The sequence below is a fragment of the Catharus ustulatus genome, chromosome 1, assembly GCF_009819885.2.
Source record: "Catharus ustulatus isolate bCatUst1 chromosome 1, bCatUst1.pri.v2, whole genome shotgun sequence".
NCBI classification, from domain to species: Eukaryota; Metazoa; Chordata; class Aves; order Passeriformes; family Turdidae; genus Catharus; species Catharus ustulatus.
In genome coordinates, this window is record NC_046221.1 from 34558374 (window position 1) to 34583990 (window position 25617).

Here is a 25617-nt window from a genome sequence, read left to right on the forward strand (position 1 = left end):
ATCTATAGCTGCAAGAAAGTTTTTGAGTGGTCCCCTGGTTGTCTGCAGAAGCAGTGGCAAGCATTAGCCCTGAGTAATAAGTAATTACCATGACCAGCTCTGGCAGGTGCTGTTCTTTCAGTGACTTGACCCACAGTCCCTGTTCTGGAGTCATTGCCTAAAATCCCAAGATGCCAGTGTTAGCCTTACCAGTAGTTTCTCTTATGAGAAAACCAAAGTAATAATTGCTCTGAGATCAGCAGGCCACTGAAACTGCAGAATAGTCAAGAAGTCCTGTGGTTGTGTGTATGTCTGCAGTTTGAGCCTGAAAAACGAAAACTAAGACAAACAAAACCCCCTTCATCCCCAAAAACCAACCCAACCCAACAACGACAAAAAGAGAATGGGGAAACATCTGATACTCTCTTCTACTCTGAACAGATTTCTTAGTACTTCCTTGTTTATCTTCAGGCTTTTAGAGGTTTCAGAAAGGCTTGGCACATAAGTCATGCTGCTGTCCAGCAATATGGTATTAACTTGAAGCAATTCCAAGTGTGGTATAATACCACTGTAATTGGAAATCTGTGACCCACACCTGACACTGTAATCCTTGTGATGTATTTACTTTGGAGGGTAGAGGGAAATTAGTATTTTTCATTAACTCTTTGATTCTCAAGTTCCTCTGAACTGAAAGAAATTAAAATTTCTTATATATTGTCCTTTTTTTTTTTCTCCTTTTTTTAATGATCTGGATTCATTCTTCTGGTAAAACATGTCATAATAGCCAGGATGATTGCAGGGCAAGGGAATGGCTGACTAGGGAGAAATGCTAATGTAATGATTAAGGAGAAGCTGTCTTATACCTCATGGCCACAAACAAGTGTTCAGAAACCAAATGGAGTGAAATTCCGTAGGAAGGAGTAGTTAACTAAGCATCTTGGCAACAATGCCTGGGAATTTCAAGTGCAGCCACATATCAAGGCATGGTATTTGGCAGTGCTTTTCTGCATTGCATTGTGGTGGAAGGGAAGGTGTGTGAATTATGTCAGTGGTTTGGAAAGCTCTTGCTATTTTAAAAGCCATGTTTGTTTTTTGCTCAGCAGTGGGGTGATTCTGCTCCTACTGTGATACTAAACTGATGAAACAGGTACCTTGACCCTGGGAAGTGAGAAGGGTTTGTTCAGGGGGTACTTCACTTTTGCTAACTTTGCTAAGCAGGTTGTGAACTCCTGACTGATGTGTAGAATTTAGATGAAAATGCTGATATCTTTCATACTCTTTTCACTTCTGACCAACAGATCCTTACGGTAATTTGCTGAGGGAGGGTGAGGCAAATAACCATGAGGATAGACAAAAGGGGGAACATGCTCTGTGACCTGCACAGTCTGGAGTTTCAGTCCTCACCATTGGGTTCATGGACTGTGAGAACAGAAGTGAACTCCTGATTCTGATCAGTACAGTTGGGTTGACCCCAAGTGTTAAGGTGGAACAGGGGAAGTAGATGGGTTTTGCTTACACTGAGTTTGAGTTACTCTGGATTGACTGAAAGTCCCTGCTTGAGGAACAGCGTTTAAGGAAGATGTTTCACATCAGCAAGTGCAGTAGTTCTGTGATAGCCATGTACTCAATTGCTGTGAATGCCAAGCTGTGTTAGAATGTGGTCAATTTGGCAACACAGAATGGTGTGGTTTTATAGGTTTAGGGGTTTTTGGAACTCTCCAGAGTTTCTCTTATTTATTCTTCTTGTTCCTTCCCTTCCACCATCACCCCTGCATGTATATTTTCCTTACAAATCCATACAGATCACTTGCCTTTCAGGAGCATGGTGTGGCCAGGTGCACATGGGCAGGCTCTTTGACAGTGAACTCCATGTATGGATGCAGCTGAACTTTCTACAGGCTGTAAATGAAAATTATTATGACTTTGTTTGAATCTTAAGGTGAGCAAAACATAAAATGCAGGAAAGATTTGTAAGCATTTAGAGATTCAATTTTTCTCTCTCTCTCGGTCATACTGAAACCTTGAATTTAAATTTCATTTGATACTGATGGTGGGAACAACCTCGAAAGCACAGCTGAGGACTTTGCTTGTGACTGGATAGTACTTTCAATCATCACCAAGGTCTAAAACTAAATCATGTTTCCCCATTAAAGCCCGAAGGTGATAATTTAGTTACATGATTAGAAATAACCAAGGATGGGTGGATGGATGGATGAGCTGACTACCAGCATTTATCCTTGAGAGGAAACACTGACCACATAGAATGTGTGAGCACTCCCAGAGCAGATAAGGATATTGCATGGGCCACTGCCCAGTAATGAGTGAAATTGTAAAATTTCAGTGCAGCTAAATAGAGCTACTGGTGAGGCAGCCAGGAGGGCTTGCATTTGTTCATGCTGTTCTTGGAGCAAGTTGATGTGATCTTTGTCTGTGCTGCTGTTTGATTTTTCATCTTTCAGTTTGGGAATGCTGGGGAGAAATCACTTCCTCCTTTAGGATCAGTCCATCTGCATGATAAAAGGGTGTTTCCCTAGTAATGTTAGATTATCTGGTTTAATTTAGATTTTAAAATAGAAACTAATCTCTAAAATAGTACATAAAATATAAGACTTGATTTTATTTATCTATTACTCTTAAGAAGAGCACTGCAGTTTATCTGTTTTCCCTAAGAAAAGTACTGCAGTACTTGTGGTTTTTTCCTCCCTCTTCTTCCTGATTCTTTTTTAGGCACAGGAAGTATGGCAATTCATCCTACGTAATCTTTTTGCTTTTGAGTGGTTGTTGTTAGCAGTTGTGCAGCTGTTCCCTGGCAGTTTTGTTGGTTATGTAATTAAGAACCATAAAAAACATGTCCTGCAAGAAGCAATTGATATAGTAAGTATATGAAACTAATAAAAGGAAAAGGAAGTCTTCAGACTGATAATGGATCAGAAGCAGAACAAAAACTTACTTAAAGCAATGGGGGGGTGTGGGGGGTGGTGGTTTCCCAGTCTCAACAGAAAGTGTTTTATCAAAACTAAAGATCAACCACTGGCTTTTTTGATTCTGTTTTTTCATTTCCTTGTCAGAGGAAATTTTGTTTAGAGTAAAAAGACCAAAAGCCTTCTGTTTGTCTTCTGATGGCTGCTTTTCTCCATCACTGGTGTTTTGGGTAGTTAGTTCTCACGATAAAAAGATAACTTCTTAAAGCAGAAGTTTCACTGGTTTCACTATGTGTTCTGCTTCACTGGCTTCTCTGTGTTACAGAAGTTCCCAAATATATATCTTGCTACCAGACAGAATACTGCATTCAGTATATTTGCAAGTGGCTGCAGCATGACTGGGCAATCTCACTGAAATCAGTGAAAAAAGGCAGCTTGGGGGGGGAGTTGCATTTCCATTATTGATTTTTTTTTTCCAAATTACTTGATGTAAAACTGATGTATTTTAAATATTTTAGGAAGTTTTTTGGTGTTGAAATATTAATATTTTGCCATTAAATATTTTAAATTGTGGTGGCTGCTTGGAGTTTAAGCTGTTCTTGCTAACCTGCACCAACACATAACTCGGTCATTAGAAAAACAGATGACAAAATGAAACGTGCTATTTCAGCCTTGTCATTCACTAGCAGTGTTAGGAATGAGATATTTTGGGCTTGCATAATTTCTCACTTAAATCAGCTTAGAGACAGGAGAGAAACACACTGCAGAATTTGATGGAATAAAGATACATAACTGGAAAAAAAATTGAGAAAAATATGCAGCACATTCAACCATATCAGAAGGGGGGAAATAACATCAAACTATATAGGTTTACAGATACAGTCAGTGAGGAGAGATAGCAGAAAGAATCTTCTTCAAACAGCCCAAGCCCCACACAGTGAATTTTTTGTCTGTGGTCAGCACTTGTGAGGCTGCCCCTCAAGTCCCCTGTCCAGTTCTGTGTCCATCACTTGGAGAAGGACATGGAGGTGCTGGAGCTAGTCCAGAGGAGGGTAACGGAGCTGGGAAAGGGTATGGGGAGTGAGTCCTATGAGAGGCAGATGAGGGACCTGTGGGTGCTCAGCCTGGAGAAAAGAAGGCTCAGGGAAGACCTTATTGCTTTCTACAACAGCCTTCTTCTGATCTTGGAGACAACCTAAATGATTATTTATTCCATTAAAGGTCTGTGATGTGTGCTTGTGCTCTCCTGCGAGGTAAAAGTTGTTTATCTCCCCAAAAGGAAAGTTCCTAATGTACTTTTGCATTAACAGCAATTAGCACCAGTGAGCCAAATTTTTACCCTCATCTTGCAGAGATGCTTGACTGCTGAACCTGTGCAGCAAGAAGTGTTTGAGTGCTCTTCTATAACTTCAGCTCGGAGCATACATGCTAGTTAAGCATACATAAATAGAGTTTTTTAAAAAAAGGGAATTTGAGTGTGTTTTTGATATTCCTATTTTATCAGTACCACTCTAGCTATAGAAGGGAAATGATGGTCTTTATGGAGATGGAAACTATACAATGCACCCTTTAGGATGTTGTCTTATGTATGGTCATTTTTATTTGGAAACAGCGTATCCTATTTTGATATGACTGACCCTACAGAAGTTTGACAACGAAGTGTTTGCTCCTGAGTAATTTCCTGGTCAAAGAAATGTATGTGTGCTTATCTTTGTGCCCTCCTTTATTAAAAGGGGTGGAGTTTGTAATTTGAAAGTGTTTGCAAGAGGCATTGGGCAGGGGTGGGGTATTCAGCACTCCTTGGCTGGGCTTGACCTAAATATGCAGTTGTATATAATAACAAGAGCAGCTTCAAACTCTGTATCACTAAACAGGAGGTGGTGTGTATATAAGCTGACAAGTAAATAAAGCTGTCCTGCTCTTCCCACGTGGGTACCTGTCCTGAGCAAACTGTCCAGTTTATTGGACTGCAGATGCAGTTAAAAATTCGTGATTTTCAGTGAAAGAGTAGCTTTAAAATATAAGTTAATGACAGGATGTATCAATTTGGTCTAATTATACCATTCCCTATATGGAGGTTCGAAAACATGAAATTTAGCCTGAGTTTTAGCTCTCTCCTGCAGGATCCAAGCAGTTTGTATCTCCAGTTCTCTGGAGGGATGGGTTTGAGGAAAATGGTTGAGACAGGCATTTGATTCTTTTGACTCAGATGGTTTAGAGTCTCTGGACCTCATCTGCAGTCACACAGGTCTGTGCTTGGGCAGCTGGGAGTGAGGCACAGGCAGCACTCCCTCGGCTGTGTTTGTGCACTGGGAATGCTGGCTGAGCAGAGCTGTTGGGAGGTGGGTACAAGGATGAACCCTGAGATGACTCTTGGAGCAGAGAAGAAAAGCACTGACTTCCAGAGATGAACAAGCATCATTGGACTGTCAAGTATGAGAAATATATAGAGAAGGGGACTAGCCCAGTGTTTCTAAAAAGGGATTATTTTAAAAATTAATAAATTCTGAAATACTGGTAAAGCAAACATGTTTTCTGCTATATATGGCTCTAAGCTTGGCTTTTCCCACTGTCTACTGATAAAGAGTAAAAGTGATAAGGACCTTTAAATAACTACTAAATACCAATCTGATGTCTATTCTGTTTTTCTTTTTTTCCAGGTTGATTTCTTTTTTACTATAAACCAGTGAAGATGACACCAAAACATGAAAAACAGGTAAGTTGTATCTAAGCTTTAATAAAAAAGGATTCAAGTTTGACAGTTGTGGATTGAATTTTATTAAGGTTCATATGGATCAGGGAAGATTGGTTGTATTTTTCATACTTCTAGTTGCCAGGATACAGAGTATTCTGGAATGATGCAGTGCCAGTTCTTTCTGTTGAAGTCTGATAGTAGAATCAGATACTCTTTCAGAGTAAGTGACTGCATGGGAGGCTCAGACACTGAGACAGGAGAGAGAGAAGGATTTGGATGAAGTCTTCTTTTTTTCAGTTTTAGGTATTTTATAGGACTAATGGTTGGATCTGGGTCTCAACTCTGATTACCAGCTGCATGGACCACAAGAATCCCACTTACATGTTTTCTTCTGTTCAGTCCAATGAACATCAAAAGTTTCAACAAATTATTTTGTCTCAGCTGTTAGTTTCTCACCAGGCTTACTTCACAGCATACATGGAGTGAAGATGCCAACACCCACAGCATGAAAAGTCCCATGTCCTTTGTGGCTGATCCTTTTACTAACAGACAACCTGATGGGATATGCTATTTTTCATGGAAGCTTTCTGGAAAATTAGTCTTCAGGAGTTATTGACTAATCAGATGTGTAACAGGAACACAAGCTCATCACCTGATATAGTTCTGAACACAGACATTTGAATTAAAATGCAGCTGAAATGATTAATACAAATAATCAACCAATGTGAGATTGTTTTTTCCCTCCTCCTTGTGGTAGATTTTCCCTTCATATTAAAAATAGATATTTCCATGTCAGATTTTCTATTTTCCTAATAGTAGGAAAATGTTAGAGATTTCTGAGAAAGGCACATTTATGTGGTCAAATTCTGTATAGTAAGGTTTCTGCCTTATCCTTTTCTCTGAGGAATCCATTGCATTATGCAAAAATATGTCCAACAAAAGAGAGAAAGGGAATTAAAAAGAAACAGGAAAAATTGAAAGAGAAATATTTCTTGTGTTTGCTTCAGCAGCCTTTATATGAGTGTTTTTTCCTTTTGAGGCAGATCCAAAAGGAACATTTTGTTTTTCCATGCCTGTGTCTATGTGACCTCAGTGCTGTCCTTTTCGTCTGCTGTCAACACTCACATCCTTTGCATAGGTCTGTAACCATGAGGGAGTAGGTGTAAGCCAGTTTTGGGTGTCACTTTGGCCATTTTGTCATTTATGTGTGACCCCATCTACTTGAACTGCTCCTGGCCTTGAGGACAGGGCAGCAAAATACACCAGTGCTGTGCTTAAACTGGCTGGTTTAGCCAGGAATTAAAAGGCACATCCATACACAGAAACTGCTCTGCAATTCCTGCTTGTTAAGTAGTTATGACTAATTTTGGGGCAGATTCTGAATATTTATAAGGATGTTTAGGCCATCCATTGTGCCTGCTGGGATCCATGTCAAAGCTATAGCTTTAGCAGTTTGGACAGAAAATGCCTTGCCTTTGAGTTTAGCAGTTTCCAGAGAGAAGGAATAAATGGAGATGGCACATCTTTCAGAAGCTTCCTCTTGAGTATATACTATTCCCAGTGCAAGAGGCTTCCTTGCCCAAGCCTGGACAATTTTAACTGTCAGAAGCAAATTTTTGTTTTGAGAGAATTGTTGCTCTGAAGCATTACAGGACACGCATTCTTGAATGCATTGATATAAATGCCTGTATTGTACCCCTCAATAAAAAAAAACCCAACCAAGAAAAAACAAAAAAAAAAACCCTCAAAAAACCCAATATATGTAAAATATATGTAATGTGACAGAACAGCTAGATCTGCAGTTCTGGAAAAACCAAGCAGCACTGGGCAAGGGAGGAAGATACCTTGTACAGGATTGCAGCTGTCATAAGTAGAAAGTCCCTGAAACCTTGGCTGTCTTTGTACTGAGTTTCCATGTTGTAGAGCTGGACTGCAGTACAGTTTTGTGACATATCAGTAAGTTAGTCTTCAAGTGGTCTGTGGGAGGGAGAGGTCAGCATCACCTCCCCCAGGTGGACAGTGCATTACTTGAGAATAGACGTGTCTATTGAGAGTATCCTCATTTTTATAGCAAAATGAGGAGGGAGTGGAATACATACAGAGGAGAAAAGCAGTTATTACCCAGTATTGCTGTAATCTCCTGATTATTTGTGACCAGTGAATACAGGATGGACTGAGCATATAACAGCAATCTCACAGAGGAGTATTCTGCCACTTAACTCAGCTTGGACCATAACATAGCCTGTGTGTTAATAGCCTTTACTCTAGGGATGCAAAAGCATAGGCACCTTTTCTGGCAGTGCATCATCACTGGATGGTTAGGTCTGCTTTGATTAAAGCAACACTGTTTTCCCAGTGGGATCTTATATTCTGGAGAAGACTTAAAGGTCAAAAGAGAAGGAACAATCTACGTGTGCAATGCCACTGTTTCAGAGCAGCAAAATCTGTAATGGGAATAACACTTCCTGGATTCAAGAGATGAATAGGGGAAGTAACCCTAAATCTTGAGAAAGTCTGTAGATTTTTATTTTTCATTTCTGGTTGCTTACTGTTTGTCTTGCTTAATTCTAAATTCAGTATTGTCATTTTTTTGGTAAGTAAGGGCAAAAAAAAAAGGAACATTCAATGTTCTGTTGAAATCCAGGGTTTCAAATCAAAGCTGACAGTGACTGTGTGTGAGGGCTGAATTTTGCTGAGGTGCTCTGCTGTTCTGCAGATCATTTTTCCTCTTGACTCAGTTTTTTACTGCTTAGACACTGCCTGCATATGGCATATACAGCAAGTCTCATTTCTTTGGTAGGTGAAGTCTGAAGGGTTTTAACTTCCTCCATATTGAAACTCAGTGATCAGTTAATTGCAAGTTAAAAGTGTGCAGAAGTTTTCCAATGTAAATCTTGTGGCCTGGAATGATTTGCAAGGTAAGCCGTAGCTAACTGGCAGCAAAAGCAACTTCTAGTCACAACACTTTGGTATTATAAAGGTTTGAAAGAAGTCTTTCCTTTGAAGACTATTTTGATTCTGTACAAAGGAGAGGGTTATGGAAGGTTTTTGGGAAATGGAGTAATTTGGGGAACCTGGACAAAAGGGAAGTCAACAAGAAGCTGATACAGATGAGATGATACAGATAGATAAGAGGAAGGAGACTGAGGTTGTGTTATGAGCAGGCTGCCTGAGGTTGTGACTCCTCTGCTGCAGCAGTTGAAGGGAAGAGGGGTGCACTGTCCTGCTCAAAGCTTCTTGGCATCATTTCTCTTCTTCCACTTGCAGGACTGATGCATTTAGTGCTCAGCAAAGGAAAGAAAGTATGTTAAGAACTGATTGCAGCTTTGAAGAAGATTGGGAGACACGGGGAAATAGGAATTTGGGGAAGATAAGATTTTGTGACATAAAAAAGATGGCACAGAGGGTCTGAAAGTCTGCTCTATCTACTTACCTACCTACCTATCTACCTACCTACCTATGTATGGTAAATATTATAGACAGTGAGACAGGTGGAGAAAAACAACCAAAAAAATAGTGTCCTCTCCTGTGTTCAGCACATTGCTGAATATTTTCTCTGGAGCAGGAATAACTTCCTCATATGTCCCACTAGTGTTTTTGTAAAAGTAAAGGCATGACCCTCAGCTGGTAGAAATGATTAAAGCTCAGTTCATTTGTTCCTCTTGTGTCATGCTGGCATGGGGTTAAAAAGCTGCAGGGGAGACTTGGCCCTCTGGTGCTCTGTAGCGAGGAAAGAAGCAGCAGAGGTGGCAGGAGCCTTTCAATGTGCTTTCTTTGGCAAGGTTTTCATGATACTCACCAGAAGGACAACCACCACTTTTACAGAAAACACCCCTGGGACCAGGAGCTGGGCTAGATGACCTAAAACCAAAAGCTGTGCCCAGCCATCAGGCCAGAGGCTCCCCATTTCTGAAGCAGTAACACGTGGAAATCAGGGAGGAAAATTATTTAATCCAGATCTTGAATGTGTCCCTGCTGTGTACAGAGTGCAATGGCTGTTCAGGAAAAGGTGTATCTTCACCTTTCAAGGTTGTTATTGTTCTCCTATCAGTGCACTGAAGGTTTGCAGTGGTGGTGCATGCAAGTGTGTGTTACGGGAGAAGACTTGGCTGAAGAGTAAAGCTTTCATTTCTGATGAAATGGTATGAGCATAGGAAGACACATTTTGAGAGCTTTCTAGTTCAAGATTTCTTGATTTATGCAAATATGTACTAAAAAAAGCATGTTTTTTACCAGAAACCCTGTCATTCCTCCTACAGTTGGTTCTTGTACCTGGAGATCTTGTGCAGTGCCTTCCTCTCGGGGGGAATATATCCACAGCTTAAAGTGATACACTCTTATTTCAGTCTTTGCCAAGTGGTTGGCTTAGCTTTTGGGGTGAATAGCTTATTTAAGCAACTGGAATAAGGCAGCCTGTACCTGTGCTCCAGAAGTAGCAGGTATTTAAGAAGACTTTTGATCTTTGTATACTAAAGAAATATTTTCCATCCTAGTGTGAATATACGGATTTATAATAATTTTGTGGTTTGATTTTATTTTTTTCTACAACAAAATTTTGATCATTAGCTGAGAGTATTGAGAAACATTTAATTCTTCAGTCTCTTCCAGTTCCCATCAGTAATGCCAAGTTACATTACAGTAAGATCCACAGGCCCCCTATCTCTTTTGGGATCCCTCTAAATTATTATAAAAATGTAGAAATTACAAGGAAGTAAGCTAGATATAACAACTTCTACAATAAATACTCTATATGATTGTCCCCTCAAAATGGGGAATTTTACTCTGCAGTGTAGCTGTGTTGCTTCCTTGGGCAGATTGATGGACAGATTGGAACAGAAATGCCCCAGTGTTGCATCTTCAGCTGTACTCTTTGTCAGTGTTGATTACAAATGTGGGAAAAGCCTGAAATACCTTCTTCATTCTCCTTTACACATGTGACTTCTAATGTTAAGATTTTAGTTTGTCCTACCAAGAGCTCATGTCCCATGTATGATACATGCATGACTTCACAGTGTTACTTAATCTGAAATACTCCTTTTCAGCTAGCAGTTTGGCAGGGACTTCCCCAGACATGTGGTGGAGCTCAGATGATTCATTGCTTTATGCTTCTCCATTTATAGGGTTGCAAAATCCAATAAAACAGCACTTCAGCTTTTAATCTGATTCAGTAGTTTGTGGAACAGCAGAACAATCAAGAGAGTCTTTAAGACTGCCTTTGTCTTCTGAAATTAATTGCTTGATTTTCATTATGCACTTGCAGGAATTTGTAACTGTCTTAGTACGAGACCCCAGGATACAGAAAGAAGACTCATGGCATTCTTACATAGACTATGAGATATTTATTCACGTAAGTATAAAAATATGAGAACAGATTCTTCGGGCTCTTACTTCGGGCTGCTGTGTCTGTCCAAGACAGGGTTGTCTTTGGGATATAAATGGAATTTCTGCTACTGGGATGCTGGAGGCTATTATTCTCTTTTTTACAGCTGGGATGTGGTGGGACAGGTAAGGTGGGTTTGCTGAAGGCCGTGTCATAGGTCTGGCAGAGCTGGGTTGAACCTAATGTGTCCACACTGCATTCCACAGTGTCTTGCAACAGACAATTCTTAGCTTTATTTATCAGCTAGAAGACTGTTACAGTCAGTTGCATCTTGCCCTTGTAAAAGAATGTTGATGTTCAGGTATTTGTGGGAAAACAACTTTATTTGCAAGTGATTATCTGGTTATTTGTACTTTAAATTCTCCTCAGTTCTGTTTGCCAAGTTATTTGGTTGCTACAATGTGGCTTTTTTCAGGGTACGCTGACATTCATATGATGCTAATTTAGTGGTGCTTGGATGTGTGAAGTAGTTGCATTTGGGTTTGTGATTGTAGCCCACCATATGTTAATGGGAGTGCACTTGGCATTATGGTGCTTTTGTGCCTTAAATCTGTCCTATACATAATTTTGTTTGCTTGATTGTTCTTTGGTGGATGACGTATGGAAGGCGTTATCCTAATTTGCCAAATCTAGATCCAAGGATTTTAATTGCAGTGTAAAATGAAGGGATTTGAGAGCACCAAGTTACATGATTAATGCTTGGCATAAGACCAAAAGCATTTCCTTCCTGTGTGGAAGAGTTAAGCAGTTAGTGTATAAGAGCAAGCAGTCAAATGATGACTTATCAAATGTCTGTGTGACAAGTACTTCTCTCCTGTGTGGCAATCAGAGTTGTGAAATGTTTAAATTTGCAATGTGCTTCAAGTACTGCTTCCAAAGCAATTATATTTTTCATTTCTGGTAAACAGAAATTCTGTAGATTTGACAGGGTGGGTGCTGTATTACTATTTCACAGACATCAGTGTCTCTGAATAAAAGTGTATTAAGGCTTTCTCAGTGACTGCTGAGTTGGGAAGATTTGTTTAGACCCAATGTGTCTTCATTCAACTCCAGCCAGCAACTAAGCACCACACAGCTTCTTGCTCACATCCCCTCTGCCCCACCAGCAGGGTGGAGGGAGGACAGTTGGGGGGGCAAAAGAGAGAAAACTTGTGGGTTGAAGTAAGAACAGTTTACTTATTTATACTTACTAATAACTTCAATAATAATAATAATAAAGAAAATAAAAAAGAAAAATAGATAAAACTCTAGAAAGACAAGTGATGCAAATGAAAACACATGCTCAACACCAAGTAACCAATACCCAGCCAGTCCCTCAGTGGCAGTCCCCAGCCAACCTCCACCCTAGTTTATTGTTGAGCACAATGCCATGTGGTATGGAATATCCCTTTGGTCAGCTGGGACAGCTGTCCCAGCTGTGTTTCCTCTCCCTTTCCCATGCACCCTCAGCCTGCTCACTGGTGGGGTGGGGTGAGGAGCAGAAAAGACCTTGGCTCTGGGCAAGCAGTGCTCAGCAGTAATTAAAACATCCCTGTACTACAGCACTGTTTCCAGCACAGATCCAAAACACAGCCCCAGCTACTGTGAAGAAAATTAACTCTCCCCCAGACAAACCCAGCATACAGTGATGTATGACCCATCACTGGGCATCTCTGAAGCTATTACCACAATGCCAGGGCTTTTGGAGACCAAGTCTCTCGGTCAGTCCTACCATCCAGACTTCTCAGTGGACTTAAAGTATTGTGGTTTTTAGGCCAGCTGAGTTCCCCTTCTACGCAGCTCTTAGAGCACTTATCTTCTTAAACTATGCAGTATTCTGGGTGTGCACCTCTGTTCCAGAAGGCTGCCATCTCTGTGCTCTCACAGTCTGCACCTTGTGGCTGGCTGGAGTTACAGCTCCTGGCAGGCAGGGAGGGTGGGCTGGACTGCAGGCAGTTGTCTAATGGAGTCCCATCTAGTATGAGGGATTTAATCTAAATGTATGCTCCATGGGAAAATTTGGCAAAAGTATTTAATTTCCACAAATTGTTTCGCTTTTGATGAATTGGCATTTTCCTAGTGAACTAATAGTGTTCTGTGGGGAAATTTCCAGATGCTGCTACTTGCAGAGAGCAGTCACGTTGGTTTCTTTGGTTTGATTTAAGTGGAACTGCACACTGGAAAAACTCTGTGTAGCTGTTTGCAGGATTGTAACTAGAATAGCTGAAGATCTTTTTCGCCTGCAAAGATTGACATTATCTACTGATATCTACCTTTTTCTGAAGTCTATTTTTCCTGTTACTGTAAGTTGTACTGTAATCCAAATCTCTTTTAAAAAGAAAGCAATGAAAAATATTTCCCTGAGAAGCAGTAGAAACTGTCACCAGTCCTGCCTGAGGTAAAGCACAGCCCTTAACATAAACTGCATTAATGTCAAGCTTTCCATTGGTGTCTCGGGCATTAGTATAACGTCTTGGATGTGTTGTTAATACCATGCCTGCATTTTAGCTTAAGCTGATTTGCAAAGCAAATGTTTTTTATTTCCCAACAGACAAACAGTATATGCTTTACAAGGAAAACATCCTGTGTCAGACGACGCTATCGAGAATTTCTTTGGCTCCGGCAGAGGCTTCAGAGCAATGCAGTGCTTATGTGAGCAGATTTATATATGGCTATTTAATAATCTGTCAGTCATGGAGGGAAGGATTGTTTCATCTTCATTCAGAGAACTACAGAAATCAGATCTGGAAAGTATCCCATATTCTGTAGAATTCATTTTATGTGCTTTAAACCAGGAATAATGTGGTTTGTACTTCTAGCCTTTTTTTGGTGAGTCCACCCCCTCTAATTTGTAAGAGACTTGATCTGTATTTTCTTTTGCTATGCACAGTAGCAGAAATAACAATCTAGTGTAGGTATCTGTTGTTCTTTGATGTGCTTAGGTTTTACAAGCACCATAAAAGACCCAGCTAGACATGTATGAGGCTTAACAACTGGACCAGAAAAATCAGATTAATTTATTTTCCCCTTTGGGGTGTGTGAGAAGCCCTTCAGTTTCTCAACCTTGTGTTCCCAAATTGATTTCAAGAGTTTCTGGAACATAACCCATGATTTTCACATGCTTGGGGTTGGCATTTGCTTACTGCATTTTTCTCTGCTGTTTCACATTTGATTTTAACTGTGTATTTTTTTTTTTCATGTTTATAAAGACAGCTACCTGAACTGCCATCCAGAACTCCCTTTTTCAATATGAACAATCCTAATCACGTGGACCATCGCCGTCAGGGTCTGCAAGAATTCCTGGAAAAGTGAGTACAGCCTATCCAGAGGTGTTGGAATTTTTATGAGGTCATCAATTTCGGGTTTAAAATAGCTCATCTCTGGTACTTGAGAGCCACCGTGTGGTCATCTGTACATGCTACACGTTTAGTTATATTTTTTTGCTTGCACTGTCATAATTCATACACGTGACTTCAGCTGTATTGGTTATAAGGAGACTTCAGCTGGGGCTTTTCCATTGTGTTTCATTGCACTGATTATAGATAATAGGCTTAGATTTAAATTACTTTGCAATTGCATGCTAAGTCTGGGAGATCATTCACTGTGATGTCTATTTATAGCTTCCAACAAGGAGCTGGATATTCTTGTACAAAGCTACCCCTTTATGTTTGTGGAAAATCAGTGTCTTTGTGGGCTAAACCCCTGCGAGCCTGGGAAAATTCTCTAGTGAGATCTCCTAACACAGAGCTTTCCTATAATGCAAATTACTTTGTATACCAGTCTCACTAACATAAGCCAGCTCTAGCAGCTGTGACTATTTTCAGTGTAGCTGCAATCTGTATAAAATCATTCATCAGATTTAACTAGACCCTGATCTGCATTATAAGGCAGTAGTTGTATGAGTTTCAGTACTGCATCCCTCAGTCCCTCTGCTGTGACAACTTCACCTTCTGCAGTGGCTGAGCCCCTGTTGGTGTAATTTTCTGCTTTTTCTCTGCCATTCTTGTGCCCTGGCACTGCTGGTGTGAGAGCAGGCTGCTCACAGCTGCTGGGGCAGGAGCTGTGTGTGCCTCTGCCAGCTGCCTTTAGCTGCTGCTCGGGGTAAGGGCATGGTGAAACACTGCAAGCAGAGACTATTCATCTTCTCTCCAGTCAGTGTATTATAAGCCTCCCTAACAGACAACAAATCATTGGTCCCGAGGTATATTTGTTAGGCTTAGCAGCTGAAGGCAGGGACAGCTAACTGCTGCAGGAGTAATATTCTGCATGCAGTTATATAGGATCTATGGCCAAAAGGTCAGCCAATAAATACTGCCTGAAGGCATGTGAGACAGGGAAGAGAAAGTGTAGAAGGATTAGAGGGTATTTTTACACCTCAGGAAAGAAAAGCAGTGAAATGGAAGGGCTGTGCTCCTAGAAGCATGTCAGTGATAATATGAAGAGAGTGGTAGCTCAGGTCCCTGGGTCTCAGCAGTTCTGTCTTAATTGTGATGCCCCATGGAGCAGGGCATTTCAAAAAACAGTCTTATTTTAAAATGGCAAAGAGGCTAGTCTGATAACTAGGTATATCAGCATCAGAAATGTTTACAGCTGCTGTCTGTTCTTCAAAAGGCAAAACAGAAAGGTGGATTATCTTAAAAGACATCCTCACGTTCCAATTTTGTGGATGACTGTAGCTTAAATGAGTACTGACAGCAGAAAATGACAGCATGTGGAGCATTTCACCATATTGCTTTAAGTCTAGGAGTGGGAAAAGAGGCAACTCGGTTGTAAGGTAGTGATTTAAATGTTTGAACTTGAGTGCAAGGAAAGGGTCAGCCTTCTCTCAGCCCTGGGGAGCAGTTGGAAGGAATTTTCAGAGGTTGTGTTGAGATGCACTGGCCTGGCACCTTGTGTGCTGTACCATTGCCCTCTGCTGGCTGGCCCTGCTGTGCTGCTGCTGCTGCTCACAGAAGGCATCTTCCTGTTGGCTCAGCTGCCATGATGCTTCCCCTCCCAACCCCCCCCATTTTATGACTCTGAACCAAAGGTTATGATTATTTTTCTGAAATTGAATTTGTGGAACTCCCTAACGAGAGTTAGTATAAAAGATATATATACCTATGGATAATAGATAGGTATAATATATATATGTATGTAAAATATACACATATATTGTGTATATAAGTTTGGTCTATATGTACAATATACATATATGTACAATATACTTATGCTACATAGATACTGTGTATCACATACACACTTGACTTTACTGAAGCTCTGGGTCTGGATGCTGCACATTCTGTCAGGTGGCAATGCCAGGTGAAGCAGGACCTTTCTGATACATTAGAAAGCGGGGACCCTAACCCAAAGCTGCTAAGCTGAGAGCTCCATTCACCCCAGCAATGACAGCAGTCACTGTGCTCAAGCTCACAATCCTACTGGTGTTTCTTTGTGGCAGTGGGAAGAAACGGGATTTGGGCTGATGTGGACCTGTCTGGGGAGAGGTTCACAGGTGGCATTTTTAAATGCCTGCCTGTGATGCAGGAATCCCAGATGTTATCAGGATCCAAGACATCTCTGAAGAGGGGGTTTAGATCTTCCTAAGTCTTAGTTTGTGCCCTGTGCTGTATGACCAAATTGCTGTAGTGCCTGCCTGTGCAGGAGCCACGTGCCTGAGGAGCCAGGATTGAGCAGCTGTAGGCTCTCTAGTGCTCAGCTTCTGGCCTGGGAACACTTCCATATTGCCTGTATGTGGATGGCTACAGAGTTCTGTTGTCCTTCCTCACTTCCCACTCCAGGGTAAGTTAGCACAGGGCACAGTGTGTACTTAGAGCCTTTGTGAAGCCTCTCCGTGCTGAGCACAGTAGCTTAAGAATTAGGCCAACAGCTGGGAAGTTAAGCACTAGACTTTGGTGAAATCTGGGAACAGGTGTCCCATTTTGATTTGGTTTTACTGCACAAATGCAGGGTAAGATCTACTTGTCTTACAGGTTATTATCTCTGAGTGATGAAGAGCTGTAAAGCTCACTTCTTGTCTGGGCATAATTTAATATTTCAGGAGGCCATTTGCATTAACGGAAGTCAGCTAGCCCCTTTTTAATTATGAATTACTTTGTAAGAATAAGGAAAATTATGTATTTTTCCTGCTAAGTATCCTCATCCTTTGAGGATGCCTGTAAATTCACAGGAAAAGTTTATTCTGAAACTAGAGGTCAAAATTAAAACACTATCTAATAGTTTTAGCTTCTGTAAGATCATCTTTGCTTTCTTCCCATTGTAGCTGTGCAGGTCTAACTTTGGGATTTAGATTATTCTCACAGAAGATCAATTGGGTTTGCTCATGAGAAAACTAATTAACGAAGCCATTTTGAATGAAGTTGAGTTCAATTGATGACTTTTTTTTTTACTGAATGTAGGCAGATCCCAAAAAATTATGTGATTTAGGGAGAAGGATTACTCTTCACTTCAATTACTTTTCAGACATGCAGTTTATGATGGGGTGGAGGACACTGAGAGTTTTGAGAAAGGAAATGCTTGGATCCACAGGGAACAGAGGGCATCCACAGTGTCCCTGCTCCAGAGGGCCATGCATCGGGCTTGCTTGGTGCTGGAGTGAGCAAGCTACCCAAAAATCATCTGCCTAAGGTAGAGCCATTTTCTGAAGGTGTCTGATGTTTTTGTCCTTTTCCTCCCACCTCCTTGCCTTTTCCTCTGCAGTCCCACAAGCTGCAGCTGGTACAGGGTCAGAGGTCTTTTCTGAAGGGGTCTCCACTGGGTGCTGTCTCAGGGATGTGGAAAGCAGGAGACTGGCTCCAAAAGGGATGCATGCCAGCTTGCCCCTGCCAGGAGCACTGGAGTTGTGGGGCAGGTGGAACCACCATGGGCGAGTTGCCTCTCCAGCAGAGCCTTGCTGCTGTTTCCTATCTGGTGAGGGAATAATGTGTAGCAGGCACATGTGGCTTAATCTTCTCCTAACCACACACATTATCACATACCCAACAGTTGCTTCACAGTTGGTTGATATCTGTAACATTTCCTCCCTTCTAAAAAGTGAAGGAGGAAACACAGTCAGCTTTTTAAAAGAGGAAACTGGGGCTTTGTTTGGTGTGGGCTGAGGCTGAGGGGCTGGATGCTCAGTAGAGGGCACCACAGCACAGGCTGTCATCCCCGCCTCTAAGCTCCTTGGGTTTTTCCCTTGCTCTCGTGAGCTGATGTAAATGGGCAGACTAAATTTGTCGAAAACAAAATCGGAGTGTTAACCTTCCACACACATTCAAGTGTGCATCTGTCATTGTATTAGGTTACAGTAGATACAGGAAATCTTTAGTTAGGATTAAGTTGTACTGTTCAGCCATATGTTGTTTTTCTCCAGCAGAACAGTGTATAATATACCTAATAAAATCATGTTGAAGAAAACCAGATTTTGGACCTTGTCCAAATAAGAAAAAACACATGTTTTTTCTTTTGTAAATATTTTTTCCATAACACAGGAAAAGAGAAATATTCCTCATATAGTATCCAGCGTTTCCACAAAAATGCCATAATTTTTCTGCTTGTGATGTTTTTCAGTCTTGCTTCTTTAAAGGTCTAGAGATCACGAGCATTTCCTGAAAGCTTACAAAGATTCACATGGCTGTGAATAAAAAATTATTTTATTATCTCTAATTCTAATGTAGAGCCTTATCCTGCAGCCCCCTTAATCACATAAGTAGTCATTATGCATGTGAGCAATCTGGCCAAGAGGAGTGAAATCTCTGACAAGTAATGACTACTGATGGGATCAAGACTTGCAGGGTTTAGCCTTTCGTTCTTCTCGCAGGCGTGCATAGAAGGTCTGTTGTTCTCTTCAATATGCTCAGTCAGTTTATAGGAATTATTACCGTGAGCCGTGACTCCTCCAGTAGCGCCACGGCAGCGAGTGCTGATTTACATCACTGTGAGCACAGCCCTGCCTGGCACTGGCTGCAGTGAAAGTGTTGAAGCAGCACCGGGAGCGCGACCGCTCGCGTCGAGACTGCGCACGCGTCCAGCCTCCGCGAAGACATCCGAGTATTAATGTTGTGACACTCCTCCCTTCCTCTTGCCTTGTCAATTTGTTAGGTGGTGGTTTGTAATTTTCATTTTTTAAGTCCTTGAAGCCAAGTCTGCTTTTTAAATGTACAGCCATTCACACAGGGAGCCCCCAGGATAGCAAAAGCCTCAGAGAGCAACTGCTGTACCAGCACTTAATAGTACTAGTACCATCTGGTGACAAATGTATGGGTATTCCCTTGAAGGAGGTGTATTTTCAACAGGAAAGCAAAACACTTATGCCTAGTGTAGGATTTATTTTCATTTTGATTGCTTGAAGCATGCAATTAAAAAGCAGTCTAACCTGTCGGTTCAGAGGAGTGGGAAAAGCAGCAGTTATTTTTTAATTAAGAGAAAACAGAAATTCTTCAACGGCACAACCAGGTAAAAGGTATTTGTGTATCTGCTTTCAGGATGGTTTCAAATGACTTGCAAAATGCATTGAGTGTTTGGTCTCAATGTGAACACACAGTGAACACACACATATACATATGTGAGTATGGGTGAGATTAGCTTTGTGAACATCTTTCCATTTCTGCACCTTGGTTTCTCTTCACTCCTTAACCTCCAGATGGCACTATGAAGCAGAAAAGAAAATTACTGTGAAATAATGAGTCCAATGTAAAGTAAAATTGGAAATTGAATTATAGCTGCAGAAAAAGGACAGTAGCCTTGAGGTCCTGATCAGTCTGTACTCTTATCACTTTTGTTTGCTGTTCCATGTGTTAGGTTACTGCCGAGTTAATAACAGTGCTTTAGCAGTTCAAGGCTTAGCAGAATTGTACTGGACATGAAATAAAGCTAAAATGAATTTGTGTCCAATATCATTGACATTAGTGCTCATTACTTCTCTGGTGTAATGCCTCAAACCATCTAAAATCAATTTTAAAGATTACCCGTTATTTTATAAAGAAAATAAAATACATTTCAAACAGCAACAGAGCTGTAAGTGTAGTGTAATCTCATGAACAGTTAGTTACTCGTGTTTTCACTGGTTGGCAGGAAACTTTTGAAGGTACGGCAAGAGGAAAATCTGTGAAACTAAATGCCATTCACAGAATTTAATGACTTGGCTTTTTGCTGTGTTACTTGGCATTAGACACGCAAATGTTAGAATTGCAGAAATGTGCGTCCCGTCGCTGTGCCTGGGAAAAACAGTAACTGTAGTTACTCTACAGGAAACTCCAGTACATTATTTTTCTTTTGGTTTTTTTTCTTTTGCTTTTTTTTTTAAGAGAAGGAAAATATTTACTCTATCGATTGCATAAACTATAAAAGTGGATTTATTGTTTGGAATTATACCTCTACTTTTTGTTGCAATGTTTGTCTTTGTTTGGAATGTGGGTTTATCAAGAGTCAAGGCTGAAATCCTCTTTTAGTGGCTGCTGAATGATGGCTTTTCAAACTGTAATCATGAAGCTGTTGCTGTCAAGGTGTGTGAACCTGTAAATTCTTTTTTGAATCATTTTTATCCAGCCTTTACTGGATTTTAGACTAGAAAGAAGTTTTTCTGTCTATTAATACATTACACACATGGATTCTACAGATGTCTATTTGCTATTAAAATGGTGAGAATTTGGATTGGATTAAAAAGTCTTTCTCTATATATGAAAGTGTGCTTATTTTGAACTTCAGCAAAATCTAATCTTTCTGAGACTCAATTTCACCCACACCTGGTAGATCATTAGGGTCTAATGTTGGAGACATTTCCTCATTGGAAGGTGTCAGAGTTGGAGTTGTTTGGTTGAGACTGCGTGTTCACCTAGGCAAGTGAAATGTTCATGCACATGAGTATCTCCTGGTTTCATGTAGATAGCTCTTACTACTTATTTTGACAGATTTTTATGGGCTTGAATGAAGCCAGAAATCCTCTTGTGTGTTTATTAAATGTTATTGTAATGTTGGCTGCTTTAGAGAACAGTTTTCAGAATGTATTTGTGTTTAAAACGTTACAGTCCAAACACACCATTAATCTTACTCAAGAGAAGGAACTAATCAGTTACACTTTTCATTTTAGTCAGAGTATCTTTAAAATGCAATATTTCTTTCTGCTCATACTAGTTCTTACATTAATGTCAGCTCTTATTTCCTGTTGCACAGCAATGACTTTTTTTGGTAAAAACTGTAGACTAAACGGGTATAAATAGGTAAATATTGACTCTGAGTAGCTTTGAGTTGTTTAAAGATATTTTAATAATTTTCTGTGGAGCATTCTTTGGTGTGGTCGTAGCCTCTGATGTCTTTATTACATGAGTAAAACGACACAAACTGAAGAAGTTTCTTGTTAATCATTCTAGGATTTGTATAGTAAAGAATTCCTTCTTTAAGGAAATGTTGAAGAAACGTTGCGTATCTTTCCTTTAAAAAGAGTGATGATGATCCTCAATTCTCAGGCCTTGAAAAAGTCTCTCTGCAACTTTCTGTGTTGTTACTGGAATGTATTTGTTTACTGTCATCTGTTTTTAAGTAATACTCTGTTGCTAAATTTATTTGGAGACTTAATTTAAAATATATATGAACCAAATTTTAAAACTGATTTTTGAAAATGATAGCTGGAATTAAATAAAATTTAAGTGTCCCTGAAAATCAGCATTCAGTATTAGCATTTTCATTCTAGCTTAAACATACACATATTTGTAACAGTGCAAATAATTTTGGCTAGTGTTGGCTCAGTTGTTGATAGTCCTGATGTTGCACATGTATGAAGTCTGTTCTGCCTACACGCTGTCTATCTACAGACTTCTTTACTCCACCAAACAATTTGGTGACTTGTAATTTTATAAAAAGTTTGGTTATTAAAAAAAAAAAAGAGACCAAATTTCTGTAAGAGTATACGCCTCCAGTTGCCTAAAAATTATTAATTGATCCATGTGGTAATAGCAGATGGTTAAATGGAAGAAATGTCCTTGAAGTTATTCTAATAGCAGATGTGCCTAACTATTAGCTTCATGTTTTTACTCACCTAAAATTCCAAATAATGTAATAAGAAAGTAACACGCACCTAATCATTTTAATATGCTCATTGCCTTCTGTTACTGATTTGGGTGGGATTCATCTGAAAACTTTAAAAGCAGGACATCATTTAGAATTTTTTCTGGGAAAACACTTTAGAATATATATTTATATATATGTGCGTGTGTGTGTGTGTGTGCGCGCGCGTATAGATTTTATGTAAACGTTTGCCTTTTTTCCCTTTTCCAGGATCCTACAAGATGCATTATTGCTCTCAGATAGCAGGCTTCACCTCTTCTTACAGACTCAGCTAAGCCCAGAAGACATGGAGGCCTGTGTGTCTGGGCAGACCAAATACTCTGTTGCTGATGCGATTCACAGTTTCGCCTCTCTGAACAGACGTTTTCCTATAGAAGATGAAGAGAGAAAAAAAGGAAAAAACGATGCAGACTCTGATTCAGAGAGGTGAATTCTGTATATCCTTACTTTCTGAGATTATATATCCATACATACACACGCACATGCTTCACTTTTTTGTTGATGTAATACTAAGATAATGAAAAAATTAATTGACTGAGATTTTATTGAGCTGTGACAGCTCATCATAGAAGTCTTCACACACACCTCCACACTGAATTAATGAATGCAGTAGAAATTCAATTATCTGCATTCTGATTATGTGAATTTCATTTAGTCAGACTTGAATTATTCGCGTTTAAATTATCTTGCTAAAAAAATATCCAACTGCACTCCAAATGGCTAATTAAAAGTCCAAATTTCCTGTCTCTCTTTGTGACTGGAGATAATTAAAGTTCTCCTCTGTTACTCAGGCTTTGAGTGTGTTGTGAAAACCAATTTCCTCCTTTTATTTTTTTTTTTTCCTCCCCCCCTCTCCCCTTTTCTGCAGTTCATCCTCCGGGCTCGGACCTAGTGATGACAGCATTTCATGTGGATGTAAAGCAAGCCCAGCTTCTGAAGAATCATGAAAAATCATTCCTATATTGCTACCTTAAGGACAGTACAGGGCAGTTTCTGCTTTGTTTACTGGTTATGTGTACCACAAACAGGGCTGTATGTGTACCTAAAAGACCCATTGTTAATGCAACCACATGTCCTTAAAAAATACACAAAACAGACCTCGACACTATCTTCTTGGTGATTTTTTTTTTTTTTTAATGTATCTTGGTGCAGGTCTACATGTTACCTATTTATGTTTTTGTGACTGTTAAAATCTCAGTATTGGGTAAGTCGTGCTCTTCTGACCTACGTGGCAGTTAAAATAATTCCCTCAGTGAGTGCATGTCTCAGATTTGAAAAATAAAGATAACTTAATTCCTCATCTTAAAAGTTGGTATCTCATATCAAACATATTCAAAGCATCTTTTAGTGATTTGCATCAGAGAAGTTTCATCTTTAGAAGTCATTTGACATTGGTGATGAAATTACACACCCCACCAAGGTACTCACTTTTTAAAGTAGCTCAGCAACATCAGCAAAACAACATTCATACAAACTAAATGCTGCTGACAATTTGAGATATAAATACATCTTCCTCTGGTCCTTCTGTAATGTTTATGGAAAGACTGGTTTTATCATGCGTAAGTACTGAAGGCAAAAATTCTTCAGCATGGTTGCTTAGAAGTTTAGAAATATAAATAAAAATTACATCATTTCTAGGCTTGCTGGAGATTCTCAGCTCCCAGGGAATTGTGGATACTCGTTCCCAGTGAAAATCCTGGATGAGGTCCATCGAAACCAATGGCTGAATTTTGCACTGACCTCACTACCCTAGGGCCAGGATTTCACCCAGCATGTTTAATTAACTTTAGGCATCAATATTTGAAGGTGCTGGTAGAGGTGTTTTAGTTCAGCAGCTGAAATGGGGAGTATCTCCCTCTGTGAGATGATGATAATCACATAGCTCTAACACGCTGTGTGGATGTGGCCCTCTCCACTCTCCCTGAGTAACAGGAGCTGCTCATTTCATTGTGGCTCTAGTTACCACGTTGGAATATTGACTTTTTCACAAACAAAAGGCAGGCTTGAACACAACTTCTTAACCACCAACACTTATTTTGATTAAACGTCAGTTTTGCTCTTTATTGTTCACAGCAGCTGCGCAGTGTCTTGTCTCAGATTCTGTCAAAGGAATATGTTTCACTGTGGTGTTGTATTTATATTTGACATTTAACTGCTATTAAAAAGAGCTAGGGGGTCTGATCACCCTAGCAAAGCTCCCATTAACTTCAGTGCAGTAGTTACCGGTCTAGAAATGGATATAAATACATGCCTTTTTTTTTTTCCTTTCATTTTTAAAGAAATCTATGGTTACTTTCAAAGAAGGAGCTTTTTAAACCTGTGAATTACAGAAACAATAGATTATTGAACAGACATCTAGTAAGGGGTAGCATAAACATGTGTGGGCATGCTTTTTTAAAGCATCCAGCTGGGAATCTGTGTAATTTTAGAAACAGGTTTTAATAGCCTGAGAATAACGTATCTTAGGTAACTACTTTAAGCCTCTGTATTTTGTTGATAGTAGTAGCACTTTGTAAGGTAAGTATCCCCGTTTCTTTTTGCTCTCACTGAATTGCACAAATGTATCTATTCACCATCTCACCTTGTAAGTTAGCAGAAAGGCTATTTTTAATGTAAAAGTGATAACATTTAAATAAAGCAACAAGTTATCACTAAAAATAGCTTAAAAATAGCTGTTACTGCCAGTCAGAGATTTTGATTGCTTGATTTTTTTTCTCTAATTTTTTTAAGATGGCACATTGCAAAAAAAATTGTTCAGCAAATTTTTTTAAAAAGTGGGAAGGATTTAAAAACAAAAACTGGAATAATGTTAAGAAGGATATGACCATTTTTATTTAAGACAATGTGGGTTTTTCTTTTGTTTCAAAAGATTGAGCTAAACTCTTGAAGCACTTTAGAATTCTGGCTTACTAACATATCCTCAGTACCTACAAAAATAACAGAAACACAAGGTTTGGAGAGCCTTTGTGGCTGATTTTATTTTTTAATTCGAGGAGCTTTTCAGTATGCCAGTGAGTGTTTTCCAAATGAAGATATTTCTGAAATAAATATTTGTTTTCTAATAGCTCTGTTGTTATTCTCTTATTTTCTTCATCATTCAGATTTTAAAAATCTAAGGCTACTGTAACTTTCTTCTCAGCTTTGACAGAAATTTGTTAAAATATTTATCTTTTGAATGTTGTTTGTGTAGCTAGTGTTGCTGGAATTTTTCTTAGTAATGGGGGAGGGAAAGTACTCCATGCTCTCTAGTATGTTTCCATGTTATCAGCTGTATATAATCACATATAAAGACTTAAAGGCATTTTGTTTCATTGGAACATTAAATGTAACTATTACAAATGTAAATGTTAAACAAAAATAATTTTAATGTCTTTTTTTACTTTAATGATTTGGTAATTTTTCAACACAACATAGAGTTTGATCAGTTGATCACTGGTATTTTGATTCTTATTTTTTAGTTTTGAATAATGCTGACATTTCCTGCTAGCTTTTTTTTTTTTTTTAACAGGATAATACCTAATTTATAAATTAGAAGTACTAATAAGATTACATTATATCTAATTGTAATAATTCTGCATTCAAAAGCTTCTCTTCATCTTTTGCTTATAGCTTTACATCCT

The 25617-nt window shown here is 39.5% G+C and overlaps 1 protein-coding gene across 2 annotated transcripts in view; it reads left to right on the forward strand.

Annotated features, from left to right (window-relative positions):
• The window catches only part of SNX10 (sorting nexin 10), a 34953-nt gene extending 9603 nt beyond the window's left edge, over positions 1 to 25350 (forward strand). Inside the window, exons 1-7 of one of the 2 annotated variants that reach the window (XM_033070836.1) lie at positions 2831 to 2853; positions 5561 to 5616; positions 10856 to 10942; positions 13506 to 13606; positions 14164 to 14262; positions 22208 to 22423; positions 22866 to 25350. In XM_033070836.1, coding sequence (XP_032926727.1) covers positions 5593 to 5616; positions 10856 to 10942; positions 13506 to 13606; positions 14164 to 14262; positions 22208 to 22423; positions 22866 to 22944 — 606 coding nt within the window. In that variant the 5' untranslated portion in view covers positions 2831 to 2853; positions 5561 to 5592 and the 3' untranslated portion in view covers positions 22945 to 25350. Of the gene's footprint in view, positions 1 to 2830; positions 2854 to 5560; positions 5617 to 10855; positions 10943 to 13505; positions 13607 to 14163; positions 14263 to 22207; positions 22424 to 22865 lie in introns of those variants that run through there. The other variant, XM_033070829.1, reaches the window with a different exon arrangement.
• The last annotated feature ends 267 nt before the right edge of the window (positions 25351 to 25617 follow it).